Source organism: Rattus norvegicus, chromosome 7, assembly GCF_036323735.1.
Source record: "Rattus norvegicus strain BN/NHsdMcwi chromosome 7, GRCr8, whole genome shotgun sequence".
NCBI lineage: Eukaryota > Metazoa > Chordata > Mammalia > Rodentia > Muridae > Rattus > Rattus norvegicus.
In genome coordinates, this window is record NC_086025.1 from 133,115,078 (window position 1) to 133,141,842 (window position 26,765).

The 26,765-nt window shown below is 46.1% G+C and overlaps 1 protein-coding gene and 1 long non-coding RNA gene across 9 annotated transcripts in view; one reads left to right on the plus strand and one right to left on the minus strand.

Annotated features, from left to right (window-relative positions):
• The window catches only part of Dip2b (disco-interacting protein 2 homolog B), a 178,038-nt gene that overhangs the window by 61,685 nt on the left and 89,588 nt on the right, over nt 1-26,765 (plus strand). For all 8 annotated transcript variants that reach the window (XR_005487417.2, XM_039080376.2, XM_063264367.1 and 5 more), the window contains exon 2: nt 13,862-13,933. Coding sequence is in view for 7 of the 8 variants with exons in the window: in XM_039080376.2 (XP_038936304.1) it covers nt 13,862-13,933 (72 nt within the window). In the remaining variant the exon portion in view is untranslated. The remainder of the gene's footprint in view (nt 1-13,861; nt 13,934-26,765) is intronic.
• On the minus strand, nt 3,598-13,789 carry LOC134479576 (uncharacterized). The gene is made up of 2 exons (XR_010053105.1): nt 11,065-13,789; nt 3,598-7,651 (listed from the first exon to the last, which is right to left on the minus strand). It is a non-coding gene; the product is annotated as an uncharacterized LOC134479576 (long non-coding RNA).

Sequence of the window (26,765 nt, forward strand, 5' to 3'; positions counted from 1 at the left end):
AACTCTCTCATGTGTAGCTTTTCCCTTTGAGTTTTTGGTGTTTCTTACTTAGTGAGAAGAGGGTAGGCAAGGTTTATTGTTGAGGTGAATTAATCACTTCTCTGGGAGCTCTTTACATGTGAGCTCACTTAACCGTGTTAATAGTTTGTGAGACACATAAAGGTTCCTTTTCCTTTTTTAAGGTTCCTAAATTTTAACAAACTTAGAAAACAAACCAAGCAGAAGCACAACTCAAGGTGGGAGTTGTCACTCAGAAGTAGAACAGTTGCCTGGCATGCAGGGTTCAAGTTCACTCCTTCATACCACAGGGGAAGGGGGGCAGGAAGGAAGAATGCTAATGGAACCACCAGAGGCATGCCTCCTGAGTGATTTGTGACCATCAGGTCTTGGATTGTCTCAGGCCCCTGCAGTGGTACAAGTCTGCTATTCCACCCCTGAGAGGCTGAAGCAGGACGAGGAGTTCAAGGCCAGCCTGAGTATGAGACTGTCCCAAAGTCAAAGGACAGAACCTGGACCTGCACGTTTCACAAATCAGTCTTTTTGGAAAACATTCTGTTTATAAGCCATAAACTTAGTAGGATTGTTTCTAATTTTTAAAAATTTTATGTGAATGTTTTGCTGATATTTTATGTCTGTCTGTGTACCATGTGCATGCCTGGTTCCCAGGGAGCCCAGAAGAGGATGTCAGATCCTCTGGAACTGGAGTTATAGAAGGTTATGAGCTACCATGTTGGTGCTGGGAATTTAACCTGGGTCTTATGCAAGAGCCGAAAATGCTTTTAACCACCGTACCATCTGTCCACCCCTTGCCTAGTAATATTAAGAGCTTGCAGCCATGGGGAGGGTCTTAGTGAGAAAAATCTTACACTGAAGTGTTATTGAGCATAAACCTTACTAGCAGAGTTAATTTGGCCCAAATTTGGGGATTTCTTAGTATTATTAACTGTTCTAGTGCAGCAGGCTCTAAATTAGGCTCTTCATCTGAAAACCTGCTCACACCTCACTGGTTTTCAGGCTCCAGTCCTTCAGCATCTAGCGAAGCAGGAATTAGAAATCGTCACATATCTGTTTTAACTGTAGTTTATCTTGATGATAGTTTGAGGTGGGAGCTAACCATATTAAGTGGGCTGTGATGATAACAAGGTGACATTCAGAAAGGCTGTTCTGAGGGTGTTTGAGGGGGCTCAGCAGATCTCAAGCCTGATAATCTGAGTTTGATTCCTCAACCCCTGTAAAGGTGGATGGAGAGGAATGAACGCCACACAGCTGTCTCTCCTCACTGCCACCTACATGCTGGGGCACACATGTGTGTGCACACACATGCACACATACATCCTCACACACACACACACCATATTTACCTTATTAATTTCAGACTAGTCAAGATTCCATTTATATACACTGATTAGCTGTGAGGTTTGTTAGAGATGTGTCTTAAGTAATAGTGACACCAGCTTTTAAGTGTTCAGTCACAGTCTGGCTCTGCTGGTGATGCCCTGTAGAACAGTTATTTGCTACTGACTGAAAACCATCTTACTTACGGTCCTCACTGGATCATAGGTGTGGGGCATGTGACAAACAACAGACACTAAGACACTGGTCTCCATGTGTTCTCGTAGTCTGAATTCTAGCTGTCATTCACTAGGTTGCCAAGGACCAGGCTCTTGCTGTCCTGTTCCTTCCCAGTCCTTGAATCTGACTCACAACTGGTGGTCCAATGGTTGGTCACCACAGTCCTCCTTCAGCCATCAGCAAAAGAGGAAGGAACGGACAACATGATCTTTTTGTTAGGGCCCAGTACCTGAAAGGCAGACAGATCGTCTGTGTTACTATGAGCTCACCAGGAAAGGTGATGTTGTTTCTGGGTGGTTTTGTCCAGCTGAGAACCCTGTTATGGAGGACGGGGCAGCGGCTGGGCAGCCACTTGTGACTCTGATTGTTTGGCAGGTTTGGACATTTGTTTTTCCATATTTGGCGATTATAATGGTGTCTACTTCTCTCATAGTCTAATAAGGGATTATGACGCCTCCTTTAAATTATTTTTCATTTATTTACATGTGTGAGTGCGTGTGTGTGTGTGAGTGCGTGTGTGTGTGTGTAGGTTAGAAAACAACCATGGGGGTTTTCTCCTTCTACTGTGCAGGTCCTGGGGACTGAACTCAAGTTGTTAGGCACCCACCTACCTTGCTGGCAGGGACCTCCAAACCTGACAAGTCATTCATTTCACTGGCTCCACGATTGCATTCTTAAAACAGTATGGACTGAAGAGACAGCTCTTGCAGAGGACCTGAATTATGATCCAGAACCTACGCCTGGTGCTCACAGCTGCCTGAGTCACAACCGTAACTCCAGCCGAGGTATCCATCACCTCTGGCCTCTGCAGACCCCTCACCTCCTTTTATACATAATTGTGAATAAAGAAGTTTCATTTTAAGCCAAGGCACGAGAATCATGAGTTAGAGACCAGCCTAGGCTTAGATAGGAGAACTTATCTCAACAAAACAAGTTTTAATTAGAAAAATCACTATATAAAATGCTATTTGTTTCTAATGAGGAGCAGCCAAAACAAAACAGGGTATGAAGACACACTCTGTGCAGGATGCAGCAGCAGGATGGTCTGTCTCTGAGGTGAGACCAGCCAGATCCACATGGAAAGTTCCAGGCTAGTCAGAGCCACACAGTGGGATCCTGTTTTTTTGTTTTTTGTTTTACGTTAAATGAGAAAAAGAAAAACTATGTCACGTTCACAGTAAATTTTTTTGTTTCTTTGTTTTGTTTTGAAACCGAATCTCATTATATAGCTCTGGCTGGCCCAGAATTTCCTATGTAGACCAGGCTGGCCTCTAACTGAGATCTGCCTATCTCCTGAGTGCATAGATTAAAGGTACCACCATGCCCAGCAACAAATTCATGCAATAATTTTAACAGTTTTGAGATATTCAAGCATGTAGCCATAAAATCTAAGATGAGACGTAGCCAGTGCATATGTATTCTAGAACAGCGATCAGACTGCCAGCGTCACAGTTGTTACGGTCTCATTTCCATGTCAGCAGTCGGGAGAGCATATTTACATCATCCACATGAGTGCCGCTGCTGTGCCCTGGGCAGGGATGTCGGCAGCCAAGCTAGTTGCTCTCTGTGAGTCTGTGTTCTCTTTCCAGTCCTGGCCTGGCTGTGATCAGTGCCTTGAAGGAAGTCCAGGAAGCACCAACAGAGCTGCAAAGCCACTCCTTATTTTATTGCCTCTGCTGTCTTAGGATTGAGGTGTGCATGCGTGCGATGTGTTCCCTCGGGTGAAACTAGGAGCGCAGTGGTTTAGGGTTTGAACATCTATCTTTAGGTGGCAGACACTGAGTATGGAATCAGGCAGCACCCTCTAGCACAGTGCTTTTCAATCTGTGGATCCCGGGCCTTTGGGTAGTGTGTCAAACAGCCCTTTCATAGGGGCTATATATCAGATACTCTGTATATCATACATTTACATTATGATTCATAACATCAAAAATAACAGTTATGAAGAAGCAGTGACATAATTTCCTTCCTTCCTTCCTTCCTTCCTTCCTTCCTTCCTTCCTTCCTTCTTTCTCTTTTTCTTTTGATTTTTCAAGACAGAGTTTCTCTGGGTCTGGCTGTCCTGAAACCCACTCTGTAGACCAAGCTGGCTTTGAACTCACAGAGATGCGCTTGCCTCTTCCTCCTGAGTGCTGAGATGAAGGTGTGCACCACCACCACCTGGCTCTCAACAAAATAATTTTATGATTGGAGGTCAACACATCATAAGGAATTGTATAAAAGGTCGCAGCATTAGGAAGGTTAAGAACCACTGTTCTAGCAACTAATCCGAAACTGTATTTGTTCAGCAGTGGTAGATAAGTATCTCAATTACAGGTTATTTGCTATGATTCCAAGGCAGCTTAGTCATGTTTCTTTTTCTTTCTTTCATATATATTTTACATGAGCCAGTCTCCTTTTATTGGAATTGGCTCTTAGTCAGGATATGAAGATTCAGACATAGTTGAGTTATTTGGTTTTGGGTGGGGGCTTGGGAGGCGGTTATGTTCGGGCATGCAATGTCCTCCACACTGACCAACTTCAGTTGCCACTCATGTTTGAGTTCCCTGTAAGAAATGCAGTAGCTGGGGGTTGGGGATTAGCTCAGCGGTAGAGCGCTTGTTCAGCGAGCGCAAGGCCCTGGGTTCGGTCCCCAGCTCCAAAAAAAAGAAAAAAGAAGTAAAAAAAAAAAAAAAAAAAAAAAAAAAGAAAAGAAATGAAGTAGCTGAAAATCATGGATGTTTCCAGGAGCATGTTTAGCCCCACACTGGTGACGTTCCTGTGGTCGGGGTTGGCTTTGGTCCTGATTCTGTGTCTTCAACTCTCAAGTGTGGACAGTATGGGCAGCATGCCCTGTTAGGGGCATTTCTCAGGTTCCTTTGCCATTAGAGTAGTATGTGTACTGCGTGCTAGGAATACATACGGGTCCTTTGCGTGTGTGTGTGTGTGTGTGTGTGTGTGTGTGTGTGTGTGTGGATTCTGTTGACGCATTCTGCAATTGAGGAAATTGTATAGCAGGTACCCACATAGGTAGCATGGCATGCGTGCCCACCACACTTGTGTTCTCACACATGCACACAAATGTTTTCATGTATCCTCACATACACATTTACACACATGCACACACAATTCAAGATAAAACAAAATCCCTACTCTCATTCTGTCCCTCTTAGCAGAGTTGTCGTCCTACAGCCAGCTCTCTTACAGAGTGGTCCAGGTCCATGTGCCAGGTCTGTTGCAGGGAACCTCATGCTACTCTCAGTACTGCTTTTCCTCTCTTTCCGGGGAGCAGGACCATTAAGGTCCTGACAAACACAGAAAATATTACATTTGTTTTATAAAGTGGACTACAAAGACTGTTGCTTCTCGGAGATTATTGACTCAAGGCTGCCAACTCCCTCAGGACATTTGCACCCCAGTAAGCACTCAACAACAGACACCATCAACCCAGCCTAGGTTGGGAGGCCCACGCACGAGCTAACCATTGGATCAAAGTTCTGCCACATCCAGGGTACGTGCATCATTACTGTAAACTTAGTGTGTCCCTACAGTGAGGCTTGGCCTAGGAGGACCTCAGTGTCTGCTGCATCAGTGAGCATCTCGGCCCTTGTTTCATGGTGCTTTCTAGTTAATATACGCATTGGTCCTTCATTTTTAGATAAAAACACACCCAGGACTCTGGCCTACGGACACTTTGTTCTGTTCCCTGGACTGAGGACTGAGAGAGACTCGTTTGTCCATCCTGACCCTCAGCTTCTGCCCTCACTCATCCTTCCTGTAGATTGTTCCTGGGCTGCTGGTGAAGAAGCTGTTTGCGATGCTGACTTCACATTTGTGACTGCGTCCACCATTATTTCCCTCTCCCTTCCTTCCCACCCTTTCCTGACTTCCCTGCTCTCTTAGTAACCACCCCCCTTCCCCCAAATGTCACTTTATCCCAGGATTCCTTCTCTGGCCTTCCTCTCTTCTCACACCAAATGCTTTCTGAATGATGTCATTCACACACCACTTCAGCTGCCAGGCCTACGCAGATGCTTGCTGACATCTATATGTTCATGCCCGCGCCTCCGCTCCTCCTCGCTGGATATCCTCCTTCTGACTTGCTCCGTGTTAGCAGTGTCAGACAGTGATCATGAACAGACACTTGTGCGATCTCCTCGTTACCAATGAGGGGCCTGAAGACAGGGCATAGTCAGGATCCCAGAGGCAGTTCTATCAAAATGGCAGTGAAAACCCAAGTCTCCTGATACCGGGAACTCTAGATCACACACCTCCTGGCAGACACTGAGTGTGTGTCCTCTAGCACGGCAAACTTCCCCAGAGAGAGGCAGCGGGGGGGGGGGGTGCAGGGAGAGAGAGAGGGAGGGAGAGAGAGGGAGAGAGAGGAGAGAGAGGGAGAGGGACAGGGAGAGAGGGAAAGAGAGGGTGAGAGAGAGAGGGAGAGAGAGGGAGGGAGAGAGAGGGAGAGAGGGAGAGAGAGGAGAGAGAGGGAGAGGGACAGGGAGAGAGGGAAAGAGGGTGAGAGAGAGAGTAAGAGAGAGGGAGAGAGAGGGAGAGGGACAGGGAGAGAGGGAAAGAGAGGGTGAGAGAGAGTAAGAGAGAGAGGGAGAGAGGGAGAGAGAGGGGAGAAAGGGAGAGAGAGAGGGAGAGAGAGGGAGAGGGACAGAGAGAGAGAGAGGGAGAGAGAGGGAGGGAGAGAGGGAGAGAGAGGAGAGGGAGAGAGAGAGGGAGAGAGAGAGGGAGAGAGAGAGGGTGAGGGACAGGGAGAGAGAGAGGGAGAGAGAGAGGGAGAGAGGGAGAGAGAGAGGGAGAGAGAGAGGGAGAGAGAGAGGGAGAGAGAGAGGGAAAGAGAGAGAGAGGGAGAGAGGGAGAGAGAGAGGGAGAGAGACAGGGAGAGGGACAGAGAGAGAGAGGGAGAGGGAGAGAGAGAGGGAGAGGGAAAGAGAGAAGGGGAGAGAGGGGGGGAGAGAGAGAGGAGAGACAGACCAGAGATGGCCGCTGTCTTGGTGCTGTGCTGCAGTGAGTGCTCTGCTCAGTGCCGTCTCCTCCGCACCTTGTTTTACAGTGGGGCCTGGCTGCCAGCAACAGTCTTCAGCTCTTTATAAAATCTCATTTGTCGCTGTACTTCCAGAGGATGTGCTTGGTTTGATCCTCTAATTTTGTGTGGCCTGTTGATAAGGCCTGACTCATGCATTACTTAATGTGGCTTTGTACTTGGTCTAGACATTATTTTTTTTTCCTGCTTTAAAAAACTTGTCCTACCCTGGGTGCATACCTTTAATCCCTACACTCAGGAGGCAGAGGTAGGCTGGTCTCTTTTGAGTTCAAGTCTGCCTTGGTCTACACAGCGAGTTCCAGGGCAGCGAAGACTACACAGAGAAGCCCTGTCCTGAAAAACTGAGAAGCGGTTCCCAATGGATGAATGATAGGGTGGACACTGTGCTATCCCGTGCACATCACTCACTGGAAAAGGCTTCCCGACCGCCTGAGAGGATTAAAGATGGTAGGCTGCAGCATGCAGTAGCTGTAAACAAAGTGACCTTTTCTCCTGATACCCTGGGGTCAGGCAACATCCATAGTGGGGTGCATTTAATCCTCTGTTCCGTGGTTGATGGCACCATTCACATATGTACATACCTGATGGCACCATTCACATTCACATGTGGTGACTGATCTTCCCTCACTTTGGATGTAGGTTTGTATCTCTTCTATAAGAGGCCAGTTTTCCACTCTTGTAGTCTGCCAGCATTAGGAGCTACTGATTTGTTGGCTTTTGGTGGTCAGAATCCAGCACCTCCTAGAACCACTGGATCCCTACCCTCTTTCCTCTTCCAGTGTTAGTGTTCTAAAACTCGATACTTGTTGTCTTGGGGGGATGGGGGTGCCAACAGCATCACAAGGAGTGAGTTCTCTCTTGCCTCAGGACAGCAGGGATGGAGCTCAGGCTGGCAGGGTGGTGTATGAGGCACTCTTACCTTCTGAGCTTCCTCACCAACCCCTCTTCTTTAAAAAAGATGGACTCAGATTCCGATGGTTGAGACATGCTGCTCAGCTCTAGAACAGGTGTCACAAAAGACAATCCAGAATTTTCTAAACGAACCTGTCAAATATAAAGGTGCATTAGGACTCTCACTGGGGTGCGTCCACTAAAACTAGTTGAGTGCATGCTAAGTGTCTGGACTTTGATTCTCTTGAAGTCTGTCTCACCAGAAGCACTCCAGGGGATTTGTTCAGGCTTCCTCAGTGTTGCTTAGTGACTTACTGTAGTAGCAAGTGCATGAATGAACGAATGGTCTGCTTCTTCATGAAACCTGCACTTCCTCCCCTGCCCAGATCTGTGGGAAACTCATTATTTCCTGATTCCCCTGCTTTCTTTTAAATACTCAGCCATTAGGTGAGCACAGTTCTCTGTAGCAGCTTTCCTAAGTGACAGAGGACATACCTTTTGCATTAGCCAGAGTAATTGAGCCAGTTACATGGTGATGTTGCCACACTTAAGAGCTCAGCTTCTCAGTGTCTTCTGTTGACTTTTATTTGTTGGAACTTGTATGATGTCTTTGGTAAAATACCGTTAGTAAGGATCGTATATTTGACCTAGGGAGGTGAGCCATATAGCCACAACAATTCTAATTAGAGTTTTGGGAGAATGCAGTCTGGGTTTACCTGTGTAATTCTTTTTTTTTTTTTTTTTTTTTTTTGGAGCTGGGGACCGAACCCAGAGCCTTTCGCTTCCTAGGCAAGCGCTCTACCATTGAGCTAAATCCCCAACCCCCTGTGTAATTCTTAATACAAAACTGTCTAGTCACTCTTCTAAATGAGGTGATAGGAAACAGAAAGTAGAAAATCTTAATTTCTTTCAAAAATTGTTTTGTCAAACTAACAATGTTTACTTGAAAAAGAAATTATTACCATTTGAAGACTTTTAGGACTGATCTGAAAAATATTAGATAAGTAAAGATTCTCAACTTCCCCCCCTTGTTGTTTTAAGACAGCCTCACTGAGGCTCAGCCTGGCCTGGAGTTCACTACAGATTACATTAGTTTATTTCTTAACTATGTAAACTTTGCCTTTCCGGCACAGTATTGATTTTATCTATATGTAGAAATAAAAACAAAGGAATGTTAGAAATAAATTAGGACTTTTGAAGTTTAAAATAAAACCCATGTGGCACATGTGTGGTGGTCAGAGGATGACTTTGTGGGGTTGTCTACTTTTGCATGGGTTCCTGGGCTCCAGTGCCTGTGCCTGCTGAGCCACTGTGCTGGCCCAAAACAGTGTATTTAACTAATTAGAGTCTTCTTAGACATCTTCAGTTAACATATACCAGGAGAGAGCAGGGAAGGATGGTTGGTTTGAGGGTAAAGCCATTCTTTTGTGTACTTGTGACCTTTCTTGGGAAGGAGGATGTCTGAAGATGTGTGGCTGCTGCGCTCCATGTCATTTTATAGCTGGTAAGACGGCTGTGTGGGCAAAGGGGATTGCCACCAGCCTTGATGACCTCAGAGGGAGAGACCTGACTCCTGGGTTGTCCCCACTCCTTATGTGCGTGCCTTGGCACACATACTTCCTCTTCAAGCACTCACACACTAGATACATATAAAAAAGAATTTTCATCTGAAGGAACACATAAAACTTAATAAAAAATATTTTTCTTAGGTATCACCTAGCTTTTAGCCCTTTTCTGGTTAGCTTCCAGATTGACCGTATTGATGTTCTTGGTGGTCTTCCCCCATGTGCATCTGCATGGATCTGCCTTAGTTGGAACAACTCATAGTGTACTGTCTCCAGCCGTTTACTAACACCTGCCACCTTCCTTCCTGAATTAAAATTTCCATGTAAAGTATTGAATGAGTGGGTAACAGGCAAAAATTTGAAGATAATGGGGACACTGATAATTTTTCTTTTTAGACTTGGCACTGAGTGGACATGAAACTCACACAGGGTACTTTGCCCCAGTGGATGAACTTGTGGTGGCTGCTGCCATCTTTGCTAGCCCCTCTAACAAATTTTTATTTTTATTTTTTTAGACAACTGGTTGTAGTTCTGACATCGGCGTTCTCACTGGTTGTAGTTCTGACAGACAGTTGACATTCTCATTTAAAAATGAAAAGGGTTAAACTGTTCCTGATGATCTTAGAGGAAGGGCATGGGGAGTCGCCCCCGAGTGGTACATTGTGATGAGGACAGCCATAACATTGTGTATTCCATGCTACCTGTTTTATGAATGTTAGGTTCTGTTCTTTGTGGTGTATGTTCTGGAAGTCAGTGACAAAGAATAATTAGGAATGAAGAGCGGGAAGAAGTTAAAGGTGTGGGGAGCAGGGCAGCAGGCGAGTGCGTCTGTGGCAGAGCAGACATGGAGCCTGGGCCAGCCTTGTGTTCTGCACCAGCTCCCCAGTTCCCACTCACGCTTATGAAGGCCCATGACCTTCCTGCTTATTTAACATGGGTTTTAGCCAGATCAAATTAACTGGTAATGGAATGTTCTAGACTTTAGAATGATGGTTGTGCTGTAGAGAGCCATTTAATGAGAAGGGCATTAAATCAGCGACCTTCAAGGTGACCATGGGCCCTAACAGGTAGTCTGTGAGGGTCCCATGTGAAGGTGCTGCTGGCCTCTGGAGGCCTCCTCCAAAGGCTGGGCGCCAAGGGCAGCAGCAGGCCTCCATGTCCATTCCTAGAGACCAAGCATGCACTTTTAGATCTCCGCCGCCAGACATGCTGCTCTCTTCCATGTCTTCATGCTTTGTGCCTGTCTGTCCTGACAGCTGTCCAGACCCACTTAATAGCAACTTCGGTGGTGTCTGCTCTACCTTGCTGAGGCAGACTTTTGAAGGTGACCAGACAGATTCAAGCTAACTGGGTCGGTGTCAGCCTGCCCCTGGTGGTTGTTGGTTTTATGAGCTTCCTTCTGTAATCAGCTGCTGCAGACCTTTGGACAGGTGTACTCTGTTTACCAGTGAGTGGACAGCACAGTATCTGACTGGAGGGAAAAACCGATCTCTGTACTTGTTTAGGTCTCAAAAAACTGGATGATGGAGAAATGGCTCAGTGAATAAAGGTGCTTGCTGCCAAGCGTGATGGCCTGTGCCTGATCCCTGGGGCTCCGGGACAGAACTGACGTCACAAAGCTGTTCTCTCTGTCCCAACTTCCATGGAACACACATGCACATGGAGGGGAGGGGCAGAAAGAGGATTAAAAATATAAAGAATCGGGGCTGGGGATTTAGCTCAGTGGTAGAGCGCTTGCCTAGGAAGCGCAAGGCCCTGGGTTCGGTCCCCAGCTCCGAAAAAAAGAACCAAAAAAAAAAATATATAATGAATCTTAAAAAAATGATTAAAGCCTGGGGTTATAGGCCAGCTATAGAATGCTTGCCTTGCATGTGTGGAGCCCTCCAGTGGTCTCCAGCACCCTAACTCCCAGCAAAAGCAAGAGGAAAGAAGGCAACAGGGAGCAACCCAAGGTGGGCTCAAGTGTGCACAGCACTGCTTAGTGCAGTGAAGTCTGCTTACCTCACAGGATGAGACTGACTCTCAAGTTCTGAATCCTGGTGGGCATGACACTGCCGAGGAATGAGGATTCCCAGGCGTGGGCAGAGCTGAGGGCACGTCTGTGTAATCTGCGCTGGCTCTGAGGCTCCAGGTTCTATCTCTGTTCCTTCCTTTCTGGTCCATGCATTTGCTTTTCTGCTCCCTTCTGTTGTTGTTTGAGACAGGTCTCCTGATGTACAGCAGGCTGGCCTTGAACTCATAGATCTTCCTGCCTCTGCCTCTTGAGTTCTGAGATAAAGGCATGAGCCACCATTCCTGGTTTTTTTGTTTTTTTGTTTGTTTGTTTGTTTTTGTTTGTTTTTGTTTTTGTTTTTTTGTTTTTTTTCCTGTCACCTTTAAGGTCTGCTGTCAAATTTCAGTACACTTCTCAAGGTTCTTATCCTGAGGCCTTTCAGTTGCTACTAAAGTAAAGACTTCTTTTTCTTCCATTACAGTTTCCGCCCAAGTGCACATGTCTTTTTGATTTAATACTCCCTCACTGCTTCCATTTTACCCATTCAGTTAGTCTCTCATTCAACAAGTGTGTATTGTGCTGTCTGTGGGCTGGCCACTGAGTTGATGTGACAATCCCTGCCCTTGAGTGCAGTCCAGTGGGGAGCCAGAGGCAAACATGATTAAAATACCAGTGGTGTGCTCAGTACTGCCACAGAAGTGTGACAGGGCTGGGGAGGAACAGGAGCAGTAGAAGGGAAGCCCAGGAGGTGCCTGTGGCATCAGAGCCCTCTTCCTTACTGCCACTCTGTTTCTTCCTCAGTGTCTTCCTGGTGTCTTTGCTCAGCTATGACTCTAACTCAGCTAACTGGCATAATTAGACTCTCGTGATTGACTCCTTTCAAAACCTGGATGTTCAGTGGTTGATAGATGTCCCAGCTGCCAGTTAGTCTGAAGACAGTTACTGACAATGAGTGGTGGGGACTGAGCACAAGAAAGCCGTAAAAGAGAGGCCTTTCCTTTTACCAGATGTTGTCCAAGACAGCAGAAGTGGCCGCTGCGACTGTCCCACCCATATTCCAGAGAGTGGGAGATCAGAGGGCTCTATGGAGTGGCGGCCCCGAATGGGCTGCTAGCCCACAGTGAGACAGCCTTCTGTCTGCTGTGAGGCTCCTTGGTACTTGGGTCCTCTTTGTCCTTTAATTGTATGTGTTCTTTGAGCTTACCTGAATTCTCGAATTGACTGAGGGAAGAGTCTTGTGATTCTAGGTCTGTATGGTCACCTATTGATGGGACATGTCCGTTTCTCTGTGTCCCACAAACCCACACTAAGTTCAACCTCCATGTCACGTTTGTCCTATTAGAAACGTTCCTCAGCTTCTTGGCACCATTTGTGTGGTTGCTAGGACCGTGAGCAGTCAGCATCTTACTGAGGCCTCCCTGTCCCTCTGTCCGGGACTCAGAGTCTCTTCAATCCATTTGCTTCTTTTCATACTCTAGGAGGCTGCAACATCTGGCCTTTCTGCTTCTGTCCTTCTGTCTGTCTTCAGTAAGCCTCCTGTGCCCCTACCCCATATCCTTCTTGTCTAGTATGCTGAAGCTACCCAGCAACACCAGCCATGCGTCGTCACCCTGGATTTCAGCTTTCTGTCACCATGGTGTCTAAACATAGAACATAGAACAGTTAATGTAAGGAATGTGACTGCTTAGAGCCAGGTATGGCAATGCACTTCTGTCTTCTGAGCACTCACTCAGGAGGCTGAGGCTAACTCACGTTAGAGCAAACCCCTGTTCCAAAACTAAAAACAAACAGAAGTCAGAGAGATTGGGGCCCGAGAGAGTGTTGAGGTTAGGTGCGCCTGCTCTGCAACATGGATACTGGGTTCAGATCCTGGTGCCCTTGATCCTGTAAATGACCATAATCCTGTGCCTTTGGGATTCAACAGATTCCTGGCTTCTGTGCGTATGTGGGTATGCACCCACTCACATAAACAACAATCAATTAAATCTTTAAAAAATACTGGGAAGTTATATACTTAAATTATTTTCTAGGCTATTTAAAACCTTTTCTGTTTTCATGCATTGAATCATGTAAAACATCACTTTAAGTGAAGTGTTCTCTGCTTTTAAAAATTTATTTATTTATTTTTAGAAAAATGCTTTCATGCTACGTACATTTTACTACCCATGTTTCTTGCCACACCTTGGAAGCACTCACACTCGCCTGAGTGCCCTTGAGACCCGTGCAGCCCCTCTCCCAGTCAGTGCTCTCTCCCTCCCTCTTGCTCCTTTCAGTAGTCCTGCCGTTGCTTTGCTTCTCAGTGCGGCACATACATGTGTGCACTTCACTTAACCTCGGAGAAAAGAACAACCACTCAGTCAAGGAGAGCATATGGGAATTCCAGCCCTAGGTTCCGGCCCAAGTGTTAGCAGAAGGGCCTTGTAAAATTCTCTTTCAAATATCAGGTGCCTATGTGTCATTCCATTTTGGAGTATTTTAAATACCAAGAAAGTGAGGACACTGAGGGATGCCAGGAGTCTCTGGTGAATTGCTATGCAAGGCTGATGTGGGGACAGCCTGCAATTTTCCACAGGTCATCGTCTCCAAGCCTTCGGAAAGGCACACTTTACAAAGTCCTGTCAAAGAACTCTACATTTAAAACGTCCACTCTACATATGGCACTTCTCTAACACTCCATACTTAATTTTCTTTTTACGGTGTGGAACCATGGTTCTTCTCTAACATTCCATAGTTAGTTTCCTTTTACAGTGCGGAACTACAGCATAAGAATAATACATAACCCATTTCTGTTTCTTGCTGTTTTAGGGGACATCACACAGAAAGGATATGAAAAGAAAAGGTCCAAACTCCTGTCTCCTTACAGCCCACAGACTCAAGGTAAGAGAGGAGAAGTGTGTTCAGCTAAAGAGATACTGTCTTAATAGATGTCTGTCATCTGTCTGTCCCACCCTCACCATCTCACACCGGTAGGAAGACAAGGCAAGCGCAGGGGAGGATTCTCAGGTGAGCATCTGCTGTGCTCTGTGAAGACACTGAGGTCATCATACCATTTGCATAGACCTCGGTGGAAGTGCGTGAAAGACTGAGACAGTTCAGGGGCAGAATATTCCAGGTTGTAGAAAACCGCATTTTATATATGCCAGAGAGCATATATAAAGATGTATGTCTATAGGCAACTTGAGCCTCACCCATTGCAGGGTGTGCAGTGCTTGGGGATAGGAGATTGGGACAGTGCTCCTACACACCTGGAAGCCAGTCTGTACCCAGTTACCACGTCTGTAAAGAAATTGGCAAGTTTCTTACACATCTAGAAGTCCAGAATCCCCTTTGTGCTTAACTCCAGTTGCGTGCGCTTCCTTGCCTCCAAGGTATCAGATGTCTGTCTGTCTATCTGTCTGTCTGTCACCCATCCATCCATCCATTCACCCACCCATCTATCCATCCATCCATCAAGAGTATATATACAAAGTGCTCAGAGAACAACTTGCACCCTCCTCCACTTCCTGTATCCTTGGGATTGAACTCAGGTCATCAGTTTTGGTGGCAAGCATATTCACTTGGCGAGCCATCATACTAGCACAGTGTCAGATTATATATATATGTATGTATGAATATATATATATATATGTATGTATGAATATATATATATGTATGTATGTATGAATATATATATGAATGTATGGGCACTACTGTGTATGCCTGGTACCCACAGAGGTTAGAAGTGGATGTCTTACTCCCTGGGATACAAACCTTTGTGAGCCACCATGTGGGTGCTGGAAGTCAAACCCAGGTCCTGTCTAGCTTTTGCTCTGTGGGCATGATGGAAAGTGGGAGTATTGTTCTGACATGTTACAGACCTGACCTGTAACACTGACAGCCCAGAAATACCACGGTGAAAGAGAAGGCTGGGGAGCGGCCCAGTGGACACAGTGCTTGCTGTGCGAGCATGTGGTCAGGGGCTCAGACTCCAGTGTCCACCCTAATCCAGTGCTCAGGAGGCAGAGGTGGGGTTCTCCACGTCTTATTTTTATATGAATTTACACTGAGAGATCTATATTGTCAGTACATCTTGCCCCACGGGCAGACCTATATGGGAGCCAGGTCATAGCTGATTGCTTAGTATGCCTTTGAGATGTGAGGTGTTTATTTGCAGTAGACCAAGAGTGGGTGTACATCTCTCAGTAGACTTGCCCTTGCAGATGACCCCGTGAAGACTCTACAAGCCATTCCATTACACCTCTGTTAGCTTCCTGATGAAAGCTTAATTTCCTACATCTGTGCCCACCTATTTTTACTCCTTCCTCTTGCTTAACAAGGTCCCTGCCAGGTAGGACTGGGCTTCAGATTCAGAAATGGGAACTGCCTTGCTAGTGGCCCAGGATAGGGCACTGTGAGTGGTACGAGCTGAGTCCACATGTGAGGGGCACAGTGTCTGTGAAAATGCTAGAGCTAGGAGGGGTTGGAGAGATGGCTCTGCAGGTAAGTGGCTGCTCTTCCAGAGAACCCAGGTCCAGTTCTCAGCACCCACATGATGTCTCACAGTGGTCTGTAACTCCAATACCAGCGAAAGCAGCACCTTCTTCTGGTCTCTGTGGGTACTAAATGAGCAAGGTCCACCCACATACAAGGAGGCCAGACACTTCTACACATAAACATTAATTTAAAGAAAAGTAAAAAGAATAAAAGTAGTGACACGGAAGGAAGCTTGCTTTTTCTTACTACCTAGTGCAGCAGTTCTGAACACCATTAGTGATTAATCCTGCCCCTGCTGAGATGTCTGTCTCCTGCAGGGCTTTCCCTCACAGCTAGCTCTTTCCCAGCAGTTCAGCGTGCACTAACTGTCCTGTTAAAAAGCCACTCCCATGCCCCACTGTGTGCTCTGTAACCATCTTCCATCCTCTCACTCAGCTGCTCAGACCATTTGTCCTCAGCCATGATGTTATTGTTCTTTCTGCTGCTGCTGCTGCTGCTGCTGCTGCTGTTGCTGTTGTTGTTGAGACAGGGTTTCTCTGTGTGGCCCTCGCTGTCCTAGAACTCACTCTGTAAACCAGGCTGACCTCAACCTCAGAGATCTGCCTCTGCCTCCCCAGTGCTGGGACGAAAAGCCTGCTTCAGTAGATTCGAATTTTCATTGGCACAGCCTACACGCCTGGGAAGAGGGTCTCCAGGAAGACAGATTGTCCAGATCAGATTGACCCCTGGGTGTCTCTTTGGAGGAATATTTTTAAAAATTAATTGCTTGCTAGGCATGGTGGTACATCTCTTTAAACTCAGCACTCAGAAAGCAGAAGCAGGTGGATATCCATGAGTTTGAGGCCAGCTTGGTCTACATAATGGAGTCCAGGACAGCCAAGACTCTGCTACACAGAGAAGCCCTGCCTTGAAAAACAAACAGAAGCTAATTACTTGTTGTTCCTCATAGGTGTTCTTGCCGGCTCACCCAGCAAATGATAATGCAGTTATTTATTGCTTGACATCATTTTTTTTAAAGACCAAACCTCTCTATTTTGCTCTGACTGTCTTGGATGTTGGTATGTAGACCAGGTTGGCCTTAAACACATGTGATGCCTGCCTCCCCAGTGCTGGAAATAACGTTGTGCACCGCCAGGCCTGGCAAACCTTGAGATTCTTACATCAACCCTCCAGCCCGTCTCTCCTCTCCCTGTCTGTGGTTGTAGGTACACAGACTGCAGTCTGACTCTCTGGTCTCATAGGTTTTAGGGGAAGCCTGAGAATGTACATTTCTGTGAGATTTCTCGACAGTGTTTTTAGGTTGCGTGTCCAGGAACTCGATTTTGAGAATCAGTGGGCTCTCTCTCCAGATTATTAAGCCATAGCTGCGACTTTAACATTTGAATGCTCGCAACTCCCTAATGTGAATCTACAACCCAGATCATTTCTTTGCCCCGATCCATAAATCCAGCTGTGTCCTCTCCTCTTCAGCCTCCTCTGGTTTGAAACAGGGTCTCCTTATGTATCAGCACTGGGTGGGCTGGAACTCTCTATATAGAGCAGGCACGCCTCAAACTCACAGTCTGCCTGCCTTTGTCCTCTTACATAATCCTGTAACTAGTTTTCCTAAATCTTATTTTTAATGATGGTTATTAGACATTTAATCTCTCTTTTAGCCCACAACCTACCAGAGGTGGTGGGAAAGAAAGGATATGGGGAAAATAGACCTGTTTAGAAAGGTTCCTTGGAGCAACTCCCATCTGTGTGGTTTGAAATCAGCAGTTCAGTTCATAGGTCAGCAGCAGCAACTCAGTCCACACACAAACACTTCACGGAAACACCAGCAGTCCAGTTCAGTAGAGCTGGGATAGCAACAGCGGTGATATGACCTAGCAGAGACAGCCAGGCCTGAGCCTCACTTTGAGTCAAAAGGAGGGACCTAGAGGGACACCAGGAGAAGTTTTTGGCTTTGCCTCTCTCAGGGAAGCAAAGATCAGTGAAGATGGGAGACCCACAAGAGTTGCACAGCTAGCTGTACCAGCAAGCCAAGCTCTCTCTCCACCACACCGTAGAGTCCTTTTTATACTCCCTCCAACCATCACGTGTTCTCCACATGCCTTGCCTCAGCATGTGCATCCAATCCGCCCAACTCTGAAGAAACTGAAGGGCACCATCTCGTTTATCTGCTGGACCGACAAGTGCAGCCCAACTGCATGCTGCAGTGTGACCCAGTATATGCATGCTATCGGCACAGAATCCTTCATCACGCGTGCTTTCACATGTTTGCTTCAGCAGAACATCCTCTCTCCTGTGTCTGCATCAGTGAAACATTCCTTTATGGTCTGCCCTTAGTCTTTCACCTGTGTCTGCTTTAATGAAATGTTCCTTCACGTGTTTGCCCCAGCAAAACCCCCTCAGACTGACTTTTCAAAGAACCCTTAACTTTCCCCTTTATAATCCACTTTAAATAACTTCTATGTCAATACACTCAAAATTAAGTTGATGACTAACTCATGCTACCCTTACTATACTACCAGCTGAAGCCTGCCCTGCTACACACACACACACACACACACACACACACACACACACACACACACACACACACACCATGGAGGTTGGTTTTGTTAGTTTGACAGATTATCTACATTAGGTTGACCCGTGGGCAAATCTGTGGGTTTTATATTGCTTATGTTAATTGATGTGGGAGGAACCCACCCCTCCATGAATGACATCATTAATTGAGTTTGGGTTCTATATACAAGGTAGAAAAACTTAGCCAAGTATTAGAATTGTGTGTTCATTGTCTGTCTATTTCTGACCGTGGATGTGGATAGCTGTTTGAAGTCCTGTTCATGACGATGGACTGTCCCCTGGAATCCTAACACAACCCCTTTTCCTCTGGGTGGCTTTTGAACATCAGAGCCTTCTGTCACAGGACAGACAAATGGACCCAGGTTCCTGATCTCAAGTCCCAAGGCCACATCATCCAACACATTATCCTCAAAACCTCCATCCTGGGTTATCAAGATGACTGAGGTGGGGGTGGGTAGAGGTGCTTGCCCTGAAGGCTGTCAGCCCTAGTTTAATTCCCAGCACCCATATACCATAACAGAAGGGGAAAACTGATTCTTGCAAGTTGTCCTCTGGTCTCTATTTCCATTCTTAAATTACCAAGCTGTCAGTTTCTTGGGTGTTTGTGTTTGTTTTGAACCAGTTTTGGTCCATTTGATTTTTCTAGGAAACTACTTGTAAGTTTTCAGTCAAATTCTGCTAGCCACAACATTCTCCTTAAAGTGTCTGCTTTGTCTGTGTTGTTTGTCTCTGCCCCCACCAGCCATCCCAGATGTTTGCTTCTTTGAAAAGCATGCTTTGTTTTCTGATGTATTGTTTTCAGGTTCCTTTTATAATTTTTTTCTTTGCATCCTCTTAAGTTGGTTCGTGAACTTTTATAGAATTTCCTGGGTTGTATGGCTAGGCCTTGTCTCATTTCCTCACGTACGTGTTTCTTAACTTCATTGTGGTCAGAGAACATGCCTGTACATGGAGTCTGTTAGGACCTGCCTAGACTGACATTAGCCTCTAACTCATCTGTCAGTGTTCAGTGTTGTGATAATCCCTTGGGTCACACTATTGCATATGCTCAGAACTTGTCTGTGAGTCTGTCAGTGCTGATAGGAAGTGTATTCGGGTGCTGTGATTCATAGCATCTTATTGAGACACCAGTGACTAGAGCATCAATATTTTCCTGTAGTTCTGTCAAATTTTTATTTTACATTTTTATAATTATTTTTAATAGCTGTTACTTATGTGAAGTTAGGAGGTAGCACTTGCCTACCTCAGCAAGACCTAACACACATGTAATATATAAATTATAATGTAATTGTAAATGACATTATTTGTCATATTATAAAATATTAACATATAATTAAAAGTTACATATATTTGATATATTAAAATCATATATATATAAACTTAATTTTTTAAAGATTTGTTTATTTTATGTATGTGAATACACTGTTGCTGTCTTCAGAAGACATCAGATCCCATTACAGATGGTTGTGAGCCACCATGTGGTTGCTGGGAATTGAACTCAGGACCTCTTCCTATAAAAGTCAATGCTCTTAACATTGAGCCATCTCTCCAGCCCCCGTACTGTCTTTTAAAGAGGTAGATACATCTTTATGAAGCTTATAGTTTCTTTCAAGGTCTTGAACACTTTCCTTCTGAGCAGAGTGAGAAATGAGGTCTTGGTCCCTCGTAGCTCTCAGCTCCTACTGGGGCAGAGCAAAGTGCTCTGGTCTCCAGTGGCCTACGAACAAACACCACAGAACTCTGCAGAAAGCTGCAGGGCGCTACAGAACTTAGCAGAACACCCTGCCCCATCATGGTCAATCCCTCCAGAACCTAGAGCAAAGCTTCCCTTATTTTTTTTTTTTTTCTTTTTTTTCAGAGCTGGGGACCGAACCCAGAGCCTTTCAGTTGCTAGGCAAGTGCTCCACCACTGAGCTAAATCCCCAACCCCCAACCCCCAAAGTTTCCCTTTTACTTCACTTAGCAGACTTCCGGTGGGGAGGGGCAGGAAGTTCACGCTCCTTCTGGCATAGCCCAAAGAACTGTCTTTTCAATCCACACGTGTTTTGACCCCTTTCTCTAAATCAGCTCTCTCCTGGCCAAGAGCAAATACCTTTGGAGTGACTGGAAAGTGGAAGGTTTTGTGTAGGAAGCTTCACTTTGCTGACATTCTGATCTAATCTCCTTCAGAGATTTGCCCTACAAATACCTGATGTTTCCAGGTAGCTATAAGAGAGAACATGGTGTTACTGACAGGACTATAGTACATATTTAATGAGTAATGCCCATGTTCCAGGTACTGCTGGCACACCAAGGTGGTGGTACTGGGTGTGGCCGAAGTGCCCTGCCACTACAAGTCTCTTGCTTCTGCCCACCAGTTTGCTCTGGTGTCACTGTCACTCTCCATAGTAGCTTGCTGAGTGACAGGTTCCAGCCAACCTGTGTTATCTGAGTGGCATTCTTGTAGCTTTAATTCATTGTTACTGTGTGTGTATCCTTGGCATGCATGTGCAGGTCAGAGGTCAGCTTCATGGACTTGGGTCTGTGCTTACCTTTAGTGGGTCTCAGGGATCAAACCCAGGTCACCAGGTCTATGCAGATACCTTCACCCCTTCCTGAGCCATCTCACCAGCCCCAAGTTGTATTTGAAGAACATTCCTATGCAGTCCTTAGCTTGTTGACCACTTTGTGTCTGGCTGAAGTGCTGGGCTCCTCCGGTTTCTCAGGAGCGTGCTTATAATTCGAGTATCTCTGTTGTGACCCTGCTTTGTAGCCTTGTGTTTACACCCAGCATATGTACAGACATTGGCAGAGCTGACAGAAAGTGTACCTCCAGGGTCTCCTCAGCAAACCTCTCTAAGGGTGGGATTCTTTTTTTTTTTTTAAGATTTATTTATTTATTTATTATTTATTTATTTTATATGTGAGTACACTGTAGCTGTCTTAATATGCAACAAAAGAGGGCATCGGTGCCATTACAGATGGTTGTGAGCCACTATGTGGTTGCTGGGAATTGAACTCAGAACCTTTGGAAAAGCAGTCTGTGCTCTTAATTGCTAGGCCATCTTTTCAGCTCCAAGGGTGGGATTCTTAGAACAAAAGAGGTAGTTTTTGTGTACATCAAAGAGTACTCTCTTCTCCCTTGTCTCCTGGCACCTTGTCCTGGCCCCCAGTCTTTTCCTTTATAGCCGCTAAAACCTAAGACACGTCATGAGTGTGGTAATCATCTGAGACCTCAAATGTCAGACCTTGTCTGTTTAGTTTTCTGTTCATTGTTGGCAAAGTGTCTCTCTGTGTCCCTTCAGATCCCTGGTGCTGGGATTATAGGCTGGGACGCCCACACTGGGCTTCATGTCCCTGTCCCTTCTACTGTCATGTATGACAGTGCTAACAGTGGGGCTGGAGGCCCCGGACATGCCATACAAATGCCCTACTGCTGAGATACAGCCCAGCAATTTTTATCTTTAAATGAAATGAGCTACAGGCTTCCAGCACCAAAGATGCGCAGTGCCCTGTCTCTCCCTGTGTAGGACGAATGTCTGCCAGCCTTTCCATCCCTCTCCATACTTACCTCCGTCTTTTAAATAGTTTCTTTACTTTTTCTCAGCTTTAATCAACTTGAGGCTGAAATTTCTTTCTATAAAATATTAGTATCAGCCTCGTAACGTAAGCCTAGAATCCCAAATACCTAGGAAACTGAGGCAGGAGAGTTACAAGTTCAAGGCCAGTATGGGCAATTTACCAAGACTCTGTTTGAAAAATAAACTGTGTAAAAAAAAAAAAATAAGTGAACCAGAGATACAGCTCAGGGATAGAGCACAGGCTGGATCAGTCCTCAGTGCCAAGGGGGAGCTGAGGAAGGTCCGCTATCTGTCGCTTTTCTCCCTTTTGACCACTTCCCTTTCCCCTTTCCCTTGCTTTCACAGTTCACATTTCTCAACACATACCCTATATTATGCTTAGTATCAGGTGTGTGTGTGTGTGTGTGTGTGTGTGTGTGTGTGTGTGTGTGTGTGTATTTAGATTTTAAACCAGCATGGCTAAGCTATGTGTTATTCAGGTTAATACATTATTCTGTTTGTATTTTTGTAGAGTAAACTCTTGCTGTCTGCTCTCCTTCTGTCTCCTGAACTAAAGAGTTCCTTGTTTTATAACAGGCATTGTGGAAAGCAGTGAGCATACACAGGAGTGTTCATTCTGTCTTGTTGAGTCTGAGCTCTTTATCCCAACGCTTTTTTTTCTTCTTTAAATGTACTTACTTTTTATTATTTATGTATTTCTCCATATGTATGGTGTGTGTGTGTGTGTCTGTGTGTCCGTGTATGTCCGTGTGTCCATGTCCATTCATATATGTCCAGAAAAGCAAGAAAAGGGTATCAGGTTCCCTAGAGTCACAGGCAGTACTGAGATGACTGAACATGGGTATTGAGACTGTCATCTTCTTTCAGCTCCATTTCTCTGTGTCCCAGTGAAGATGGAGCTCACCCACCTTCCTTTTTTCACTAGATCGCCCTGTCTGGCCTGGAACCCACCACATGCCCCAGGCTGAGCTTTCCCCCCACCCCCTCCTAGACTGAGGCTCACCCCAGTTCCCACCCCAGTTGTTTATGAATGTGGTTGTGTGGTGACTTACATAGCATATCCCAGGATGAAGATCTAGTGAGCAAAGGTTTTTGTTTTCTCAGTCTTGGGTGGGGCCAATGCTTTGTCAGTCCCGAGTGCCTTGTGCAAAGGCAGCCGCACTGCATCCCCTCAGTTGCATGCCTTTCATCATATGTCTGCTCTGTTGGGTTCTGTCTCAAGCCTGCACAAGTGTTTATATGATTGTGTTAATAGAAAAAAGGAAACACTTTGTGGTGTAGCCCCCCACTGCCCCAGATATCAAGAAGCCTGAAATATCATTTCCCCAACAGCTTCCTGTAAGAAGGTTTGCTTTTATTAAACATATGACTTTGTGTACACTGGAAGGCAGAATCTGCTTTGGGGCTTGTGTTGAGCACACGCATACATGTATGTGAGTGGGTGCCCATATGAGGAGATCAGAGGACAGCCTTGGCTGTCACCTTCCACCTCCACACAGGCTCTCCCTTTGTTGTTATTTGCATACACCAAGCTAGCTGGCCCACAGGCTTCTAAGGACACCCCCTCCCCCATCCCATCCCAAACTGTAGTCTCCACCACACTGTTTCCCTGTAGGATTCCCCTGGAATTACAGAGCTTCACCCTAGCCCATTAAGTAGGAGTTTAATCATAACATTCATCAGTATCCTAATCTTTAAATTGATGTCATTTTTTTAAAAAAAAGATTTATTTATTATATGTAAGTACACTGTGGCTGTCTTCAGACACACCAGAAGAGGGCATCGGATCCCATTACAGATGGTTGTGAGCCACCATGTGGTTGCTGGGATTTGAACTCAGGACTCTGGAAGAACAGTCAGTGCTCTTAACCTCTGAGCCATCTCTCCAGCTTGATATGTCATTTTTTTAATCCCAACCACCCACCGTCAGTGGTAGATGTAAAGAGTCCAGAAAGATCTCAGTTATTTATTTTAACTAAATTGTTAGGAACCTTAATGTAAAAGACCGAAGCCAGTTACTGCAGGAGTGTAGGGAGAGTAAGAGCTCCGACCTTTACCTGTGTACTGTTGAGGGCACAGGAAGGCTGTCACATGGATTGGGTGCCAAAGATTGAAAAACACCATTCCAGAGTTCTAAGTGGGTGCTGGAGAAACACAGAGGGGCTGGACGATCCAGTTACTGAAACCAGAAGTGATGTTTGGAGTACAATTAAGTAGGCCTGTGTGTGCCTCTGAGATGTGGGGGATCCCTGCTGTGGAATCATTCTGTCATCTGACCTAGAAGCTACTTTGTAGGTAAGGCTGCCTGCAAATAGAGAGACTGCAGCTTCCACCCCCAGTCCTGTGCTTTTTGTGGGCGTGGTAGGATGGGAGTTGCCATGACTGGATGCATGCATATCATTGTATCTGCTCCCTGCAGCTTATCAGGAGGAAGTCTAGTCTTTCCTCTCAGGGCTTCTTTTTTCCCCTGAATTGTCCAAGAGCCCACAGGGAGTTAGGCAGCGAGAGAAGTGGTCCAGTATTCACTTCCGAAAGTGAAGACCTTTGGGTGCTACTGTAAGCCAGTCTGACTATGCTGACCTGCTGCTCAGCCCACTTTTTTTTTTTTTAATTGGATATTTTTGGTTGTGAGCCTAGCCTTTAACGGCTGAGCCATCTCTCCAGCCCAAGTAGGGGTTGTCTTTTTTTTTTTTTTTTTTTTTTTTTCGGACCTGGGGACCGAACCCAGGGCCTTGTGCTTGCTAGGCAAGCGCTCTACCACTGAGCTAAATCCCCAACCCCTTATTGGATATTTTTAAATTTACATTTCAAATGTTATCCCCTTTCCTGGTTTCCCGTCCATAAACCCCCTATCCCATCTCCCCTCCCCCTGCTTCTATGAGGGTTCCCCCTCCAGCCCCCCCTTCCCACCTCCCTACCCTGACATTCCCATACACTGGGACATCAAGCCTTGGCAGAACCAAGGGCCTTTTTCAGCAAGGCCATCCTCTGCTACATATGCAGCTGGAGACATGGGTACCCCATGTATACTCTTTGGATGGTGGTTTAGTCTCTGGGAGCTCTGGTTGGTTGGTATTGTTGTTCTTATGGGGTTACAAACGCTTTCAGCTCCTTCAATCCTTTCTCTAACTCTTCCATTGGGGACACTGTTCTTAGTTCAATGGTTGGCTGCGAGCATTCGCCTCTGTATTTGTCATGCTTTGGCAGAGCCTCTCAGGAGACAGCTATATTAGGCTCCTGCCAGCATGCACTTCTTGGCATCAGCAATATGGTCTGGGTTTGGTGGCTGTATGTATGTGGGTTCAGCCCACTTACTTTCTGCCCCCTGATACATCCTGGAGGTGGAACTTAATCTCTTGCCTCACAAGACACTCTTGGGTTCACAGAGAAGTTCCTGTGAATGTTGCCTTAGAGTCAGGCAGAGCCAAATAGTTTCCTGGTTACTTGTAGCCCAGAGAAATCTGTGCTCAGGACCTGTCTAGACAACTTAACCAGGGCTGCTGACCCTTCCTTCCCAGCTCAGGAACTCACTGCTCACAGACCTCTCCCCAGATGTGAGGCTCTCAGCTCCAGGCCCTTAGCTCCTCAGCAATGGCTCAGAGGTCATGGGCAGCCTCATCTGTCCTTGAACAGGGTGAGAAGGAGAGCAGTAGGCACACCTGAGGGCACGTCTGTGATAGGTGACAGCAGGCACACCTGAAGGCACGTCTGTGAGGACCTCCTTCTCTGTTAGCAGCACCTGCAGACCAGATGAGATGGAGTAGGAACCTGCAATGCTTGCACTTGGAAGGCTGAGGCAAGAGGTTCGAGTTTGAGGGCTACACTGTTCTGTTCTGTATAGGCTTGACCTTGTCTCATTACAGTTGGAGAGGGAGGGAGGGAGGGAGAGAGGGAGGGAGGGAGGGAGGGAGGGAGAAGAGTGAAAGCTGCAATGCTGCCTCACTGTTACCATCGGTCTGAGCGCAGGTGAGCTGGGCCACTGCTCCTTTCCTTTCCAGCACCGTTTCCTTTAGAGATGCTGCTCACAGCCGTAGTGCAGTCCTCCTTGTTCCTGTCAAGGTTTCCAGGCCTTTATTGGTGTGCTGTGAACATCACCCTGGGGAAAAGAGGGGACATGTCCTTCTTTGTGCCTGGCTAGGTCCTGCCCCAGTGCCATTCATCTTTCCTGAACCCCTAATGTTTGATTCCCTGTCCTGCGGGCCAGAGCCTTAAGAGTGTGAAGTTTAAACACATGAGCCCTGATGATCATTACCCCACGTTCCTTGTTTGGACACCACACTGCACGAGTGAGAGCACATCCGCTCTGATCACCTTACGTATGAGTGTTTTGTCCCATTGTTCGTCTCTGAGCTGCCTTGCTTTGCACTGCTATTCCTCCATGTGTGAATATCTCTGAAGTCATAGGCAGTGTCGGTAAGAACTGACTTGGCTTTCTCCTGTGTTCCTGGGAAGGACAGTTGTGCCGTTTTGTACTAATAGATATCTGTTCCTTTCTGGACTATCCTGTGTCACTGCATTCAAACAGGAGACACATAGAAGACTCACCCACTTTCTGAAGAACAATAAATTATGTGCATGTTGATTGTTGAAAAACAAATGCTCTGAAGGATTTAAAACCTGGTTTAATTTTAAAAAAAAGAAAAAGAAAAAGATGTGTACCAGACCTCCCACCCTCATTTAAAGGTACCGGTGACCCCTAGTGGCTGTTCCACATAGCTGCCTGAAGAGCCGAGGCATCCCTGCAGTGACTTCTGTTAAAATCACAGCTGAGTGGAGACTTCATTTGTAAGGCTGCAGCCTCTAGTCCAACCTTTATACTTAGTGTCTTTCAAATTCCTTTCATCTTGTAAGTGCCCTCATGCCTGTAAGCTCAACAGCTCACGGGGGCGTCACTGCAGGTCCCATCTGTCCTTAGTGTCCAGAGTGATTTTGTTCAGACTAAGGGTCTGAGTGTTTCACTTTAATTCATGGTATGTATAGTGAATTCCACCTTTACTTTTAGCTTTTTCCTAACCCTGGCAGTAAAATTACCCACCTTATTCCAAACATGGGACTTTGTATTGCGGCTACCCTGCGGTGTGGTTGGGAAGGGATGTTCCACC